Raw genomic sequence first — 17826 nt, forward strand, 5'->3', positions numbered from 1 at the left:
TCAAAAATTAGAATAATAAACCCACCAACTAGATCTGAAGAACACTTTTTATTAGATACTGGATCCGAAGTGAATTTAATAAAAAAAACGATTGATATCAAGTAGTAATATAACTGATAGTTCAAAGGCTATAACTATAAAAGGGGCTGGAAACGACTCAAAGAAAACTCTGGGAACAACGGAAATAAAGCTCTTTGATACGAACACAATATTTCATATAGTAGATGATAACTTTGAAATGCCTTATGAAGGTATTTTAGGATCACTATTCTTTGAGGATGCCGAAGCTACTATAGATTTTGAGCATTACACACTCAAGGTTCAGAATCATTCTGTTCCGATGATCTTAAAAATTGATTCTGAAGCGAAGTCCGAAATAAAAAAGGGGGAAATTGAACAATATAACGATAATATGTTACAAGAACTCATAACATTCAACGAAAATATTTATGTTCCAATAAACTACGAATCTGAAGATGAATTAGCTATTTCTACTGTTGAACAAAGTAAAAAGCAACTGCCCGACCCCATAATTAAAAGAGTATTCGCAAAGGTACCTTTAATTTCTGCTAAACATAAAAATGGAGAAAGAATTAAAATCATGTTGAATACTGGGTCTGAGACTAACCTACTTAAAATTAGATTAGCTCAAAAACATTTGAATCAAATCGATCAGTCAAAACGACGTTTATTAAAAGGCGTTGGCCTGAACCCTATTCCTACCTTGGGAGTAATCCAACTAATTATATTAGGAATACCTACGGACTTTCATTTAGTACCTGAGAATTTTCCTATGACAGGTGATGGTTTATTTAGTGCAAACTATTTTTCTTATAACCAGGCTGTAATAGACTATTACAAGAGAAAATTTATATTACCAAGGCTTGTACTAGATTTACAAGTGATCGATGATGTATCACCTAATCACGACTTCACAATTTTCAACTCTGTGACAAATTCCTCCGAGAAATTTTGTCGAAAAATTAGAATTTTGAATTCGTTGGACATTAAAGAATTTTTATTACTAGATACAGGATCAGAAATTAATATAATAAAGAAATATTTAGTTCCACAAGACAATGAAATAGATCACACGAAAATAACTCGAGTAAAAGGTATTAGTAATGAAGTACATACAACTTTAGGAACTACCGAAATCCATTTATGCGGGATGTATACTATATTTCTTGTTGTGGAAGATGACTTCGACATAAGGTAAGGAGGAATATTAGGATCCTTGTTTTTTGAAGACTCGAGAGCAATACTTGACTTTCGAAATGATACGATCACTGCGAATTGCCATCGTTTGCCCATGATATTGGAGTATGAAAATACTATCTCTGGAATAAATATCGTTGGAATCAACTGAAATTCTCACACATCGATAAATTCGAAATTACAAGAAGATATTAACCTAACTATGCAACATACATTCTCTATGGAAGAATGCGGAATGTTTCGGGAACTCGATATCAATGAATTTGAAGATCTCGACGAACACAATTTTGCTGACCTAATAATGGAAAGTGACACTCAAAATCCAAGTACAAAGATAGAAGATTACTTAGACCTTACTCATTTAGAGGAAGAAGAGAAGTGTCATGTAATCAATCTAGTGAATGAAACTAAAGACGTTTTTTATCTGCCTGGTGACGACTTGCTGGGTACCGATTTAGTTACTCATGAGATTAAGACCACTGATAATCAAGCGATCAATTGTAAGCAATATCAGTTTCCGCACGCAATGAAGGATAAATTAAAATATCATATAGACAAACTTTTGAAGGCTGGTATCATTAGAGAATCAAAATCCGAGTACAATTCACCTATTTGGATAATTCCGAAAGCTAATGATAGAAATGGCAGGATGGTTTTTGATATGAGAGAATTAAATGAGAAAACTATCGCAGATTCTTACCCTATACCGAATATAAATGACATTTTCGATCAAGTAGGAGGAGCCAAATTCTATACTGTCTTAGATTTAGCCATGGGATTTTTCCAGATTCAGATGCATCCCGACCATGCCCATAAAACTGCCTTTAGTACTCCGTTTGGTCATTATGAATTTGTTAGAATGCCTTTCGGATTGAAAAATGCACCGGCTACCTTTCAACATTTAATGGATACATTTCTTCAAGGGTTACAAGGAATAGAATTATTCGAATATCTGGACGATATAGTAATTTATGCAGACTATAACGAACGGCATGTAAGTTCGTTATGTCTCTCTCTCTCCAGGAAGCCATCAAATAATAATTATCTATAATAACTAAGTATCATGTAAACATGTTTAAGTAATTACAGCGTGGACGTCAGCGAACGGGTAAGTGACGCGACTATCGATCGATCATCGATATCGACTCGCGGCGCGGACCTCGCTGAAAGGCGGCCCCCTTCGAGGAGAGAGAGAGAGGGTAACAAAAAAGTAAGTCTGCTTCCGACCGGCAACGTAGAAGCAACCGGCAACGCGAGCTCGCGAATTACTGGAGAGAGAGCAATTAAGTTAAGCAGATATCCACGTGACAACCGCCAACGCTGTTCCTGAAGAGTCTTGTGAGCACCCGGTGATAGCACCAGTCTGAAAAAGCGTGAACGCAAGAAGCGATAATGCGGATACTCAATCCTTCATAAGCGAGCGCGCCGTGAGTTACTCACGAATTAACCATAGAGCGACTCGTCCGTTTCAGCACTGTAAGTACCAGTTTGTTAACTTGGCTTCTCTCTCTCTATGGCTCTCTCCTCCTGCGTTGCTTAAGCTGTGTATCCTCATCGATACTTCTCCGCATAGTTGATTACTTCTTGCCTGTTTTCGTTCGGCCTACGAATAGGATTCCGTTACACGCGTACTGTCGCTTCGCCCGGTTTACAACGAGCAAGTGCGGTTGCCGTTTCTATCTCAGTCGAGTTACCGAGATATTTCGACCGGCTAAAGAGCCGACACGAGCAAGCGACGTTACTTTTTCGTTCGAACGGTGTGCGCCGGTTAGCCGTCGCCATAGTGCCTAACCGCTCTTAACATGGCGTGCGCGCGCAAGTCCTCGCTGCGTAGCGTGTGCGTAGCTCGTCGGCTGCAGCGAAATTCGACGCGAGACCGTCCACGCTGCCGCTTATACTGCGTGCGAATTACGCTACCGTTTGTTTGTTAAATAAATGAATTGAACTCATCCCTTTTGCTGTCTATCATTTTCTTCGATCCCTAGTCGTACATGCGATTACGCGTTTTAGCTTCTCTTTGGCTGTCGCGCCTTGTCACACGAAAGCTTACGACACTCTCCGCGGGCCAAGTTTTCGACTCGAGAAGGAGGCAACTGAGCTGCTGGACCCAGGACGTTCGGTGCAGGAGTGCCGATCTGCTCTGGAGAGCAACCTAATTTATTTCCCGCGACTTGATATTATATAACTGTTCCTGCCCAGGCGAAGCTGAGCAGAAACCCCGTTATAAGACACTATTGAAGAACACGATAAAAAATTCAAATTACTTATAGATCGGCTAAAAAAGGCTGGTCTAAAATTACAAATATCTAAATGCAAATTTTTGAAGCGCAAAGTTACATATCTTGGCCATGTCATTAGTGAACATGGATTAGAAGTTGATCCAAAAAAGGTCGAAGCGGTAAGAGATTTTCCGAGACCTAAAAACGTTAAAGGAGTTCGTGGATTCCTCGGTCTCTCGGGTTATTACCGACGATTTATAAGAGATTTTGCAAAGATAGCAAAACCTCTTACTAAACTACTACAAAAGGACGTGAAATTCGAATGGAATGATAAAGCTGAAGAAAGCTTTTGTAAACTAAAAGATATGTTATGTAATGCTCCTTTATTGCAATTTCCAGATTTGTCAAAAGGATACAATATTAGAACTGACGCCTCAGGTATAGCAATAGCTGGAATTTTATCACAGGGCCCTCATAGGTTCTGATCGTCCTATCACTTACTTTTCTCGAGTTCTGCGAGGACCTGAACTTAATTACGAAGTATACGAAAAGGAAGCCTTAGCCATTGTGCAAAGGATAAAAGCTTTTAAGTCCTATGTATACGACAGGCCAATTACCATAATAACCGATCATCAACCCTTAGTCTGCTTCAATACAGCCGACCTAAATAGGAGAGTACACAAATGGCGATTTTGGATATCACAATATGATTATAAAATAATTTACAAGCCTGGGTCTTCTAATTCAGCTGCTGATGCATTATCACGCAATCCCGTGGACATGTCAGAGATAAACACGATAAGAAACTGCTGCGAAGAATTAGAACCAAGAAATCTGATCCTAACCGTAAATGATCATTTAACGAACAATGAACTGGAATTTTTGGTTGACATAACTACCTCAATAAACGTCTTGAAACATGCTGTGGTCCCGCAAGGATTACTAAATCATTTGAATAAAAGCATTATGTTATCTGGACTATTTACAGAAGGTACAGAAGTGAAATATAGTGTAGAAATGCCTATATTGGTACATGTAATAGAATTCTACATCATCGAAGATAAATACGATTTACCTTGCCAAAAATAGATTTTGACAAATTACATTTAATTTCATCGAGAACTGTTAGATCTTTGAGATTTTTAGAAAATGAACATTTCATAGAGAATAGAAAGATTAGAAGCATAGATCTAAATATAATTAACGATGACCTACCCTGTATAAACATGTATAATCCAGAATTTGAATGTACTATACAACTTTCGATAAGTACAATCTCTGAAATTAGTCTTATTAAGAGACGATTTGTTGCAGAAGAAGCACTTGTCAAAACCACTGATAAATTGATAATTAAAGATATTAGTGGAAAATACTATGAAACAATAGGTTATACCATTATCGAAATATTTTCTTTACCAGCAAGGTTCGAAGTTGTCCAAAACGACTTTCCTATTTCCCCAGAGGGAATAATAGGAAATAATCTTCTATATAAAAGTAAAGCTTTGCTTAATTTAAACACAAAAACACTGCGCACAGGCGACATAATTGTTCCCTTAGGTAAACGTAATAAATTAATTGATACCATTGTAAAAAGTAAGTTGTTTGAGGTAAAAAGTTTGGTAGTAGATAAATCAGACATATATATTAGTACTAACGTAATTAAGAGGCGACAGAAGCAAATTCTCGAAAACCCACCTTTACCGATCCGAAATACGGCACCCGAAATTACGACTTCCAAGAGACCCCCAGATCGACCGCGAAAAAATACGCAAGACGCTATAAAACTAGTTTTGCCAACCAAAAGACCTAGGGGAAGACCTAAAAAGATACCTGTTCCTGCTACTAATTCAGTAGCTTACTCCAGAAAAGACGAATCCTCGTTAGATTCCGGACAAGAAAGATGTGACCTTACCAGAGTCACTAAATCAAATCAGAACTTGGAAGATAAAAACTTGAATCGAGAAAACACAGATACAATAGAGGATACAGAAATTGCGAATGAAGAAGATAATAGTTCCGATGAATCCTGTGACTCAAATGGACTATTTTATAATATGAATAGAAATATCGTAAAAAACCGCGATCCTTTACATAATTGTAACAATAATGTACTTTATTTTATAAGCTCAAATGGGCAACCTTGCAACGAAGGAGCGCGCGAGTTGATTAAATATCACAAACTAGTGTTAAATGAAACCTTGAAAGTCGGCGAAGTCTTAAAAAATAAAAAGAATAAAAAATATTACTAGTTTACTTTATGTATACGGGACGAAAATCCTGAATCCTTAACTCAAATTAGGGAGAATATCCTGTATACTTTAAATATTTTAAAAGACTTGCTAATTAGTTTGGGCCAAACAGAGATTTGTATTCCTAAATCGGAATCTATAGCGAATTTACAATGGATAGAGTGTATAAATCTACTCGATGAAATATTTCATAGAACCGGGATTAAAATCATAATCTGTTTAGGAACCGTAAAGTACGTGCCCAAAGAAAAACGAGACGAAATCTTTTACGAATTGCATAAATCTCCTGTAGGTGGCCACCGCGGTGTCTCGAAAACGTTTTATCGTATACGACAACAATATTACTGAGAAAACTTAAAAGATGATATCCAACGACGTATCCAACAATGTCTTGAGTGCCAACTTAAAAAGCTCACCCGCTTACAAACGAAACAACCCATGATAATAACAAACACGTGTGCCTCAGTTTTCGATAAAATAGCAATGGATATAGTAGGACCGCTAAAAAGAACCCCTAAAGGGTGCGAATATATTTTAACACTACAAGATCACCTAAGTAAATTCTGTCTAGCTGTACCTTTGTATGACACTACCTCTAGCTCTATTGCCGATGTCTTTATTAAAAAATTTATTTGTGTTTTTGGATGCCCTAAATCGGTTCTGACTGATCAAGGAAAAAACTGTCTAAGTCAATTAATGACACGGATTGCTAAAAGATTTAAGATAAAAAAATTAAGAACTACGGCTTTCCGACCGCAATCAAATGGCTCGTTGGAACGTTCCCATCATGTGCTTGCAGAATTCCTTAAACAATACACGGAAGCTAACAATAATTGGGACGACTGGCTTGACCTAGCCATGCTCAATTATAATACTTGTGTGCAAGAAAGCACCAAGCACACTCCCTACGAAGTAGTATTTGGCCGCCTAGCGCGTCTACCTTCAAGTAACCCGTTACGAAAAGGAGATATGCTACCAAGCTATAAAGGTTACATTACCGATCTGGTCACCCGATTGAACGGGATACAAAAACTAGCTTACGATAATTTAATTACATCCAAAGAAAAATCTAAAAGGTATTTTGACCAACATATTAATCCAACGAATTTTAAAATACGTGACTTTGTATTTTTAAAATCGGGACCTAAGCCTGGCAAGTTTGGCAATCATTATTCCGGGCCATTTAAAATTGTTGGAATGTTACCTAACCACAATATAAAAATCGAAGTCGAAAATACGACAAAAATTGTCCACACGAATCGATTAAGAATATCACACATTAATCAATCTACCCATATAAAGAAAAAATAATAATAGAGATCTTACCGAAAAACAATGTCAAAAAAAAAGAGGGGAATCAAAGTATTCCACGCGAACAGGGTCAGAATATCAATCTAATGAACAATATCTTTTTTCGGAAAAATAATAGTAATAAAATAATTAATAATAATAAATAGGAACAAACATACCAAATTAATTATTGGTTTTCCTTTTCAGTAATTAATAGTTAACACAGGAATTAACATTATTTATTTTTCAGAAAATGGGTATGAATAAATTTGGATTCTACATACTAATTTTATCAACCATTCCATATCAAGGTCAAACCATCATAGGATACGATTGCGGAGCGCGATCGTTAAACATCACCACCGTTTCTTTGCTTGATGTAGAAGAATGCGATATACCTCCCGGAAAAATTAATAGCACTCAGATCCATGTACAATTATTACAATTAAACCAATTCAAGGAAGTACACGTGATACAATGCAAGATACAGCTACAACGTCATATCTTTCATTGTGGAATGCATTCCCATAATTCGTCTGTTAAAGATGGAATACACGAATATATGGTCGAGGTTAGCCAAAAACGCTGATCAGACTTGTTTAATAGCGGTACATTATATTTCGATGAAATACGTGTATTACGCGATATTAAAGTTAACCAGACCGTAATCCGACCATTAATACTAGCTGGTAGTCTAAAAACCGATGGTAGTTGCAACGGCGGTGTATATTCTGATGCGTATGGTACCTGGGAGAATGTTGTAGTTCAAGGTTTAGTGAAAATAACCGTGCAAGATTATACTGCACCAGTTGACTTAAATAACGATCAAGTAAGACTACGCTCAGGTATCAAATGTACATTAACCGAAGAAACTTGTATAGACCCGGAAGGAGGTAATACCTTCTGGAAAACAATACCACGAGACATATGCAAATTCAATCATTACGGGATATTATATGAAGGCATAGCCAACAAAATAATAGACGAGCACCAAAACCGCATATACTCCTTGATAACAGAAGATATTACCTTCGCGTTAATGGCCAAAAGGAAAAGACAAATCTGTGGATATGAAATTGTTCAAACCGAACTCCCAAAATTATTCATTTTTGAAACCACTAGAGGAGTCTCAACCTTTGCTGTAGCAAAGAAATTATCATTAAGTAATTTAGACATACACTCCCGCCCAATAATCTTTGCCCACCTAAGAACAAAACGACTATAACTTTGAAACTCCATATCTCGGCTGGAAATACACCTACAGAGCTCTGCGGGGACTCATTTGAAAAGGTTTTTCGAGCACTTTTCAATGGTGTATATTAAAATCATGCTTAGATATTTCCCTTGCAGATAGAACGGCGAATATCAAAACAAAAATTACGAAATTTTTGCTTTTTCTTTAACCGCTTGCCATTTCGAGAAAAAAAATCGTAGAAAAATTCTAAACATAGCATTTTTTAGCTCTTTTTCTGCACTATCCAAAACACTCATTCAAAAATAATTTTCGTCTAAATTCAGCGATTATATGAGCATTTCATTCAAAAACAGCATCTACGAGGTGTGATCAAAAAGTAAGGTGAATTTTGAAATTTAGCGGGCTACGTCCGTTCGATCTTCGACTTTTTTATTTGGTTATGTCGGTACACTCGTCTAGAACATACGTTTCAAATTTCAGCTTTGTAGTATGTTTGGTTTGTTTGTGAGAGGCATCAAGGTTAGAAGTGTTTTGCGTGCTCCACGATTTGCTGCTGTCTAAAAACATGGATCAAAGAGTTTGCATTAAATTTTGTGTGAAAAATGGAATCAAATGTTCCAAAACACTTGAAATGCTGAAAGTGGCATACGGTGAGTTTACTTTAAGCCAAAAAAATGTTTACAAGTGGAGGCATTTTGGATCACCAAGACCAAAAAAAACACGCCAAGTTCGATCAAATGTAAAGGTTTTGCTTACAGTTTTCTTTGACTGCAGGGGCGTGGTGCATCATGAGTGTTTGCCACAGGGTAGAACAGTAAATAAGGAATATTACCTGCAAGTTATGCGCAATTTGCGCGAAGCAATCCGCCAGAAACGTCCGAATTTGTGGAAAAATAAAAATTGGCTTTTGCACCATGATAACGCCCCTGCTCACACATCGTTGCTTGTGCCCGAATTTTTGGCTAAAACCAACACAGTAACGACGCCACAGGCACCGTATTCCCCAGATCTGGCCCCCTGTGACTTCTTCTTGTTCCCAAAACTGAAGAGGCCCATGAAAGGACGGCGTTTTGCCACGATTGAGGAGATAAAGACGGCATCGAAGGATGAACTAAACAAGATCACAAAAAATGATTTTTTGAAATGCTTTGAGGATTGGAAAAAGCGTTGGCACAAGTGCATATATCCGAGGGCGATTACTTTGAAGGAGATAAAATAAAAATTGATGAATAAATAAATATTTTTTGAGAAAAATAAAAATTCACCTTATTTTTTGATCACACCTCGTATATTCATTGCTCTGTATCTCGGAAAATTCGAGTTGTAGAAAAAAATTTTCTTGGAAGAAAATGTTCTATTTTGTAAGTAGAATACGTGAACGAAATTTCATAATCATATGAAAACATTTTTTTTCCCAAATGACATGGAAATATCAAGATATTCCAACTCTTGCTACAAGTGATGTTTATACTGAACAAGATCTGCAGGATCTTCTAAATCGAATCATGTACCCTCTTGAACAATCAGCTGTCATCAAAGATGTTGCTCGAGAAATTAAAGGACATGCGATGAGAGATCAAGAAGGAATAATTAATAAATTGCTCAATGAGAACACTTTAGAACGCTTAGTTCATACTACTTGGAATCGAATGTGGGGCAAATTCGTGACGTTTGGAACGTTCAGTGCAGGAGTAATAGCTATCCTTTTTATTATTCAAATAATTAAAAAGGTGATAGAAATCTTCATCAACGGTATGGCATTACATAGTATTTATGGGTGGTCTTATCAACTTTTTGGAGCCATATGGAACAGCCTCACAACTTTCCTTATCCACCTAGGCCATTCAATGCAAAAAGAAAATGAAAAATCCCAGGAAGAAACAAGTAGAGTTCCCATACCAATGCAACTGCCCCATTATATACCAATTAAGACGCAGGAAGCAGATGCCAATGTACCAAAAGAAAATCCAGTGTCCTCAATCCAATCTAACAATAGTTTCTTTTCCCGACAATGAATGTTAATAAATCTTGGTTACCATGCTCTGCAACTACATCTTAATTAACGATTACTTTGCCTCGCTGCGCTCCTTAAGTAACCGTTTTAGTGTGGGGGTGTGACGGCGGACCATTTTAAAATTTTAATTTTTGTAAGAATATTTTTGTATAGCATCTAAGACAAGCGGAGAAACGAGAACAGTCGCTCAAAAGCGAGGGGGACCGAAACAAGTTATAAGAATTTTTCCCCGAAAAACAATAAAACCGCGACTGCATCCGAGCCAGCGTTCTCTAACGCATGCAAAGAGCGTGTAGCCCCTTGTACGTGTTTAACACGTGTCAACATGTCGATGAGAGGAGAGAGTCATAAAACTGCGACTACATCCTGTATGCCACTTTTCCCAACGGATTTTTCCTTCTTTTAAGATGCTCAAAAATTTACCATTGAAATGAAATAAAATTTAAAATTATCCAAATGCAATTATTTCACTATCGCAATACATCCCGGATAATTATGACTTCTCAAACCTCTCATCGAGTTCTCATTTCGAAGCTAGGATTAGCTAGAAAATAAGAAAAACAGAGAAAAATCCAAGAAAAAAATTATTATATATGCGCACTATGTTGTTAAACGGATTTTTATTGTAAGAAATGAGGAAATAATCGCCTTGTTAAGTTACATAAGTTTTTTTTCTTGTATTAATACTCCGATTAAAACTGAAATAGAATTGTATGATTAGTGAAAAATTTAATAAAACACCCATAAATCTGTACAATACAGCTTGCGAAATCATAAGATTATATATTTTTTTTCTTATTTTCAATATAAATTATAATCAATTGTAATTGCGAAAAAAACCTACAATATTATTCCTAGCACTAAGTAACTTGTAAGTTATCGAGTTTATACAAAAAAATAATTTTTAAGTTATTGTAAATCCGCTTATTGGATAAATCTTAGTTGAGAATGGTACTCGAAGAGCCATCTCGCGAGCCAAGGCCTGTTCCTTTGCGTCCGCTCCTCCGATTTTCTCCACGCCCCCGCTCCAATTAGGGCCCGAAAAATCAGTGAGGAAAATGAAAAGAGACAAATGAGCCAATGAAAGCATCATCGCTTACTCCACTCCTCCCAAAGCCAAGACGCTAAGAGAGGGACTTACCACCCAGCCACCCCCAGTGTATAAAAAGAGATGTACGAGCTTCGAGCGACAGTTGTGGAGAAAAAAATCAGGGAGTGAAAATAAATCAAGTGAAAAAGAAAATCAAGCAGTTGAGGAAATACCAGGCAGTGTCAAGGAAAAATCAAGGGAGTTGAAGAAAAATCACGCAGTACTATCAGTAAGGAGCAGGAAGTCAAACAGCCAAGCGGAACGAGAAGACAAGGGAAAATCAACCGATCTAAAATAAGGACGCACAGGCCGAAAAAGGTGTATTAGAAAATAAAAAAAACAGTAAGCAAACGAAACAATTTTTATTTCCTGTTTTTCAATCTTTCTTTCTTCTAGTTAAGAAATAGCTCGTGTTTCCCTTTCTTTTTTTTATTATCTGGAGACTACTTTTGATAGGCTCCAGGCATTAATATTATTAGAAAAACCCGGGTACTACTATTGATAGGACCCGTGGTGCTTCTAGCTCAAAGATTACGACTTTCGATCGGAATCTGAGAGAAGAAGTATAGATTCTGTGGCACTATCCCCCTCGATTTAGACAATTTCTTGATGAGTGATCGACGTCAGTTTAGGCGAGAAATCGCAGTTCTGGCGACAACGAAACCTGAGATTGCGCTAAGCCTCAGGCGCACCTGAGCTGTGTCGTTGCCACGACGTCACACGTGTATTGGAAAATTTGCGCAATTTTTTCTCGGTAAGTTCCATTTTTACTAATTGTTTTCCCCTAACGGTTAAGTTGACTTATAGATGAAACTTTTTTGAATCTATGTTGTACAGTATCCAGTTTTAATTTTTTGTTTTTTCCGCTCCTCCAAAATTCTACGGCTCTTTGTTTATAATCAAATGTGATTTCTTCATCATCATTTGTGCACTGATTTGTTGGTGCAAAATCAGAATCAGGAAACGATGTTGAACTTCATCTTCGATGATTTTAACATCAGTATCTTTATAATCTTCATGAAAATCTAACGTCTCTTCAATAATCATACCAATATCATTAAACTCATACACGGCATCTATTAATATTTTTTTCAACTTTTCTGACAATTTAATTTCTTTGAAATTAATCTCGCTATCTGGTATTTGTAAACTTTGAAAATATGCTAATAATAAATTGACTACGTTCAAAGGAATGATCTTCATGTTTTAATCTAAAACAAAATCAAGATATAAATACTCTTTTTTGCAGTTGAATAATTTTACAAAAGACAAAAGAAAACCTAGTCTATAGATAGAATTCGATCATACGTTTTTAACAGTTATATTTCACATGCTTACAAATCAAAATATTTGAATAAAATTATATATGATAAGTGACATAAATACTTACGTAGTAGACAGGAACTTTTCTTCTTGTTATGTACTATATCTTCGTGTTCGGGAAATTTGTATGTAAATATAGAAATAAGTTTATTTATAACTCCAGCAGAATAAAAAAACTTTAACTTTTAAAATACTTGACTTTTCTTCAACTACTATGAATAATGAAATATGTATCGGATGTCTTATCATCGTAAGGGGCGTAGATTTGATATAACTTATCTTCTTCGAGCTATTGATAAGACAAAATTGTAAAGAAGATAAAGTGTACGGCAAAGTACAGTACCAACAAAAAGTAAACTAAACTACAAGTGACAATTGAAAAAAGTAAACAGCTTATAAGTATAGGAATTGAGACTATAATAAACATTTATAACTATTAATATAATTTATTTGTTATAATTTCTTTTCTCATTGACAAATAGTAAATTATTAAAAAAGAAATAATAACTATGGTAAACTTCCACTTTTGAAATTAATAATTTTTAACTGTTATTACTTGTTATTTTTCTTTATTATGAATTAACTTTACGTTTAAAAAATAATAACTATTTTTATTACTCTTTTATACACAGCTATATGTAATACAATGCAAATAATATTTAAAAAAACTGATACTATAACTGTTATTATTAATTTCGAAAAAACAAAATAGTTAATAATTATTTATAATTTATTTTAGTCTCAAATCTTATATTTATAAGCCGTTATTATTTATTTTTATCTTTTTAGTATTAATAATGAAAAGAAAATAATAATTATTAGATAAAATTTGTAATACTTGAGACATATTTTTATGCAACATGAATGTTATTCAAGAAATACATATATTTTTCGCTATTTATATAAGGTTAGCCCGCATGTGGTTCGGTAAGGGTGGTTTATGGGGGGTTTGGTGGGTTAGAGGCAGGTTGGTTAGTTAAGGTAGCTCGCTCATGCATAGGATTAAATTATTTCAAGAAATAACAAACGATTAAACTTGTTTATCCCAGGGTTAGGTGGATTAACCTGCTGATAATTTCATGGAGGTGGTTTCTAGGGGGTGAAACACCCCTTAAACATATGTTTTTTTTAAATCCGTAAGCCCGTCAATTTAGTTTTGGTATTTTCTCATTATCAGTGCGATTTTTAAATCACTCGTGCTGATTTACTATATTACATGTCGTAAAACAGTACAAAAAATAGTGTATTTACCCCTATTAAAAAGGGGGTTGCAACCCTTCGGTATAAATGTTATGTCCTTAAAAGCCCCTTTTTATAAGAAATTTTTTAACGTTGAGTTTACTGAAAAATATTCATTTGATGCTGAGAAATATTAAAAAAACTGATTTTAGGGGTTGATTTTCAGGGTGGATTTCACCTCTTAACTTGTTAACCGAGCGGGACGTATAAATACGTCCAAAATAAACAATATCGGGTACGGGTAGGACATATGAATACGTCCTCGATATTTATATTGCGCCCTGGAACGGGCGAGACGTATATTTTACTACTACTATGGTAATACGTCATTCATACACGTCTTAGTGGAAAAGGACACGCCCGTTATATGTTACGTAATTATAAAGGGATTTGCCCGGTTAACAGGTTAAAGGCCCTTATGGGCCGATAAAAAAAAACACGTATCTAATTTTTTTTCAAGTACTACAACATATCCCAACATCATTCAAATCGGTGAGGTCGGGTTGGGGTGGTTCCCTTGTGAGTCACTCCACCAATACCATGCATCGACCTTGTCAGCCCAAGGCCGATCACCACGAGGCAGAACAAAGCTGTGTCGTGGAATGAATCGCCTACATGTGCCCGTAGTCGATGGAGGTACCGCATAAAGCGAGAATTATTAAAACGTATTTATATAATAAATAATTATTTTATTTTATTTATTAATTGAAATTAATTTCAATACGAGTATATTTTTCCAGTAGGTATAGTGAAGGGGCTGTTTGACAACGACAGCCCTCAGAAAATAAGCAACAGATTGCCACTGCTCGCTCCCCCCAAGAAAAGAAAAATTTTATGTGAGCTGGACGAAACAACGGCGATGCTGTTGTATATATATATGTATATGTGTGTGTGTGTGTGTGTGTGTGTGTGTGTGTGTGTGTGTGTGTGTGTGTGTGTGTGTGTGTGTGTGTGTGTGTGTAGATTATAGTAATTTGTATAGAATAAAATTTATTTTTTATCAATAAAAAATTTTATTTAAGAAGAACGATGGGTATATTTACTATTACCCCAACTCTACTGCACTATTTCATTAATTAATAATCAGTACATATACGGATTCATGCATGCATACATACATACGTTGTGATTAATTGTGTGTACAATTAATCACAACGTATATATATATATATATATATATATATATCCTAATTAAATTATTTATATATATATATATATATATATCCTAATTAAATTATTTATACTTCTTACCGTTGGCATAAGCTGATCAGTAGATCTGACTCTTGTTACCCTATTGTGATAAAATAATCTTTTGACAACTTTTTCCATCGGTCGATTCCACTTCATGAAACTTACATAAGCTAAATAAAATCCAAATAACACCAATGCTTCATACCAATAAATGTAATTATCTCTAAAGAAATAAATTAATGTTAGTAGACTTATGCTGTAAAAAGTACAATCACGAAAAAGAGGCCACCATGTAAGCGACAAGACTGTCTTCGAAAAAATAGCACACATTCCAATCACGAAAAGTATATTAAATACAGCTGAGCCGACAATAGTTCCTATTCCTACGTCATCAAATGATACGAAAACGCCAATTATTGATGTAAAGAGTTCAGGAGCTGAACCTCCAGCTGCCATAAATGTTGCTCCAGCAACATCATCCGCTATATCCAATTTTTCTATGATTACATCCAAAGATGGTACGAAAAATTCATCGCAAACAATAGCTAATGCGACAAACATGTAAATAACTCCAAGTATATGCAGAAGCACAGCTCCTTGACGACGTTCTTCGATACTGAAAAAATCTGTTGGAAACAAAGGTGCTTTTTCATCCATCATTTTCAGTCCGATTTTATGATGATGATGATGATGTAAACTGATATTATTTCCGTTCAAATGAATTGAGTAATTTTCTTTCAGTGTTCTTATAATATCAGACAAAGCGAGAATTTCAGTTCTTTGTTCACTAAAATATGATTTATTATTATTTTCGTTATTGCTGATTTGGAAAAAAGATAAATTAGATGGAGAACGGTGTCCTGTAATAAGTGACAGATTTGTCACAAGTACCAAAATTGAAATTATCAATAATATTGACAATTTTTGATTTTTTTTACAATCAGTACACATGACTAAAGCTGTCTTATTTTACAAATAACTTGGCACTCTTGTAACAGAATAAATACAATATTTGTAAATGTTTTCAAATTAAAAAATGAACACTGTAAAAATATGTTTTATATTTACAAAATAGTAATGAATTGTCGTACATAGATAAATATATTATGCATTCTTTATTAATATTAACACTATTACTATTATTATTATTATTATTATTATTATTATTATTATTATTATTATTATTATTATTATTATTACTATTATTGTTATTATTATTGATTTTGTTATTGTTATTATTATTGTTATTATTACTATTATTGTTGTTATAGTTATTAGTTCTGTCACCACATTTACTGACACTTATTATTATTCAAATTTTCACAATTAAATAACGTTATTATATTCTTTTTATTTTAAATTAATATATTTTTGTAAGTAACAAGTTAAACAATACTGCTTTTTTATTATGATAATTTCGTAAATTTATTTTAATAAGTTTCAATGATCTAGATAGTTATTTATATCTGCATATACATTATGGAAGATCTAAAAAACTTATTCAACTTGAACTAATAACAAAATATCTTGCATTTCTACAGACGACATTCACTCTGGATTAATAATTCAGCAAAAACACTTGGATCTGGAAACATTCTTGTGACGTAGACCAATGTTTCTAATCACTATTATTCCATAAAAAACATCTTATAGTTATGTTACTTTCAACAATAAATGGCTTACACACAAGGAATGTGAATAATTTTATTTAATAATATGTCTGTTGGCCTTTTCTCACTTTGTCGAAAAATTGTGAATATGTAATTTCAAATTTAATTTATCACACTTTACTTCCCTATATGTATTGAACAATTCGTTTTGTCATCATGAAGTGTTGGCAATATATTTATTTTTGCTTCATTGTTACTTTTTCTCAGCTGTTCTTTTTCAATTTGCTTGTTGTCCATATAAATTTGTAGATGTTGATAGCTAGAAAGTGAAGAAAGACAGAAGGCATGCGCGCGCACTTGTCTTACGTCCACAGCGCTCAATATTGAAGCCAGTAGGATAACTTTTTATTTTTGACATTAAACTTATTATTATATTAAATATATATTTAAATATTGATTTTTCGAATGCTTAAATTATTTACAACGCGATTTATTTAGATGTAAGATTAACTTACTTCTGAATAGATAACTTTTTGATATTTTGTTCGTTACCCATAAATTGAGCTTTCGATATTGTATACACATATATATATAATATTAATTATAGATATATTAGACGGTACCCCTATTTACTTTGATCTCAACTTCGTAAAGCAAATAACAATTTATATTTTGTTTTAATTTTAATAAGAAAATATAAAGATATATATGATGATTCCTATTGGGGATACCACTACAACTAAGCAAAAAATTTCGAACTCAAATAGTAAAATTATATATATATATATATATATATATATATATATATATATATTAGTTTACATGTGGATATTGTGTTTGTAGTAATGCACGTCATTATATAATTGAAGATAAGTTTATAATAAAACAAAAATAACTTTAATTACACTGCTGTTTTTTAATCCTATCCGCTCAAACATTTTTATTATTTATGCTTTTCGAATTTTTAAATGATACATGTGACTGAAACGGTATTTGCTAAAATTTGTCGTAGTTAGCTTAGCTGGGTGACAAAAAAAAGAGGATGATTGGCCTTCATTTAACCTTGTGGGGGCGGGGGGGGGGGCGAGGGGATCAAACAGATCTCACATATAATACTTCATTTGAACACAAATTTTTCCAAATATTCCGAACCTGTGATAAAAAATAGGGATTGTGAGTTAAAAAATA

At 34.3% G+C, this 17826-nt stretch overlaps 1 protein-coding gene across 2 annotated transcripts in view; it reads right to left on the reverse strand.

The window, feature by feature from the left end:
- The window catches only part of LOC131664499 (sodium/potassium/calcium exchanger Nckx30C), a 506423-nt gene extending 490271 nt beyond the window's left edge, over positions 1–16152 (reverse strand). For both annotated transcript variants that reach the window (XM_058935664.1, XM_058935654.1), the window contains exon 1: positions 15089–16152. In XM_058935664.1, coding sequence (XP_058791647.1) covers positions 15089–15979 — 891 coding nt within the window. In that variant the 5' untranslated portion in view covers positions 15980–16152. The remainder of the gene's footprint in view (positions 1–15088) is intronic.
- Positions 16153–17826: the final 1674 nt, after the last annotated feature.

This window comes from Phymastichus coffea, unplaced genomic scaffold, assembly GCF_024137745.1.
Source record: "Phymastichus coffea isolate CEN01 unplaced genomic scaffold, Cenicafe_Pcof_1.1 PCOF00003, whole genome shotgun sequence".
NCBI classification, from domain to species: domain Eukaryota; kingdom Metazoa; phylum Arthropoda; class Insecta; order Hymenoptera; family Eulophidae; genus Phymastichus; species Phymastichus coffea.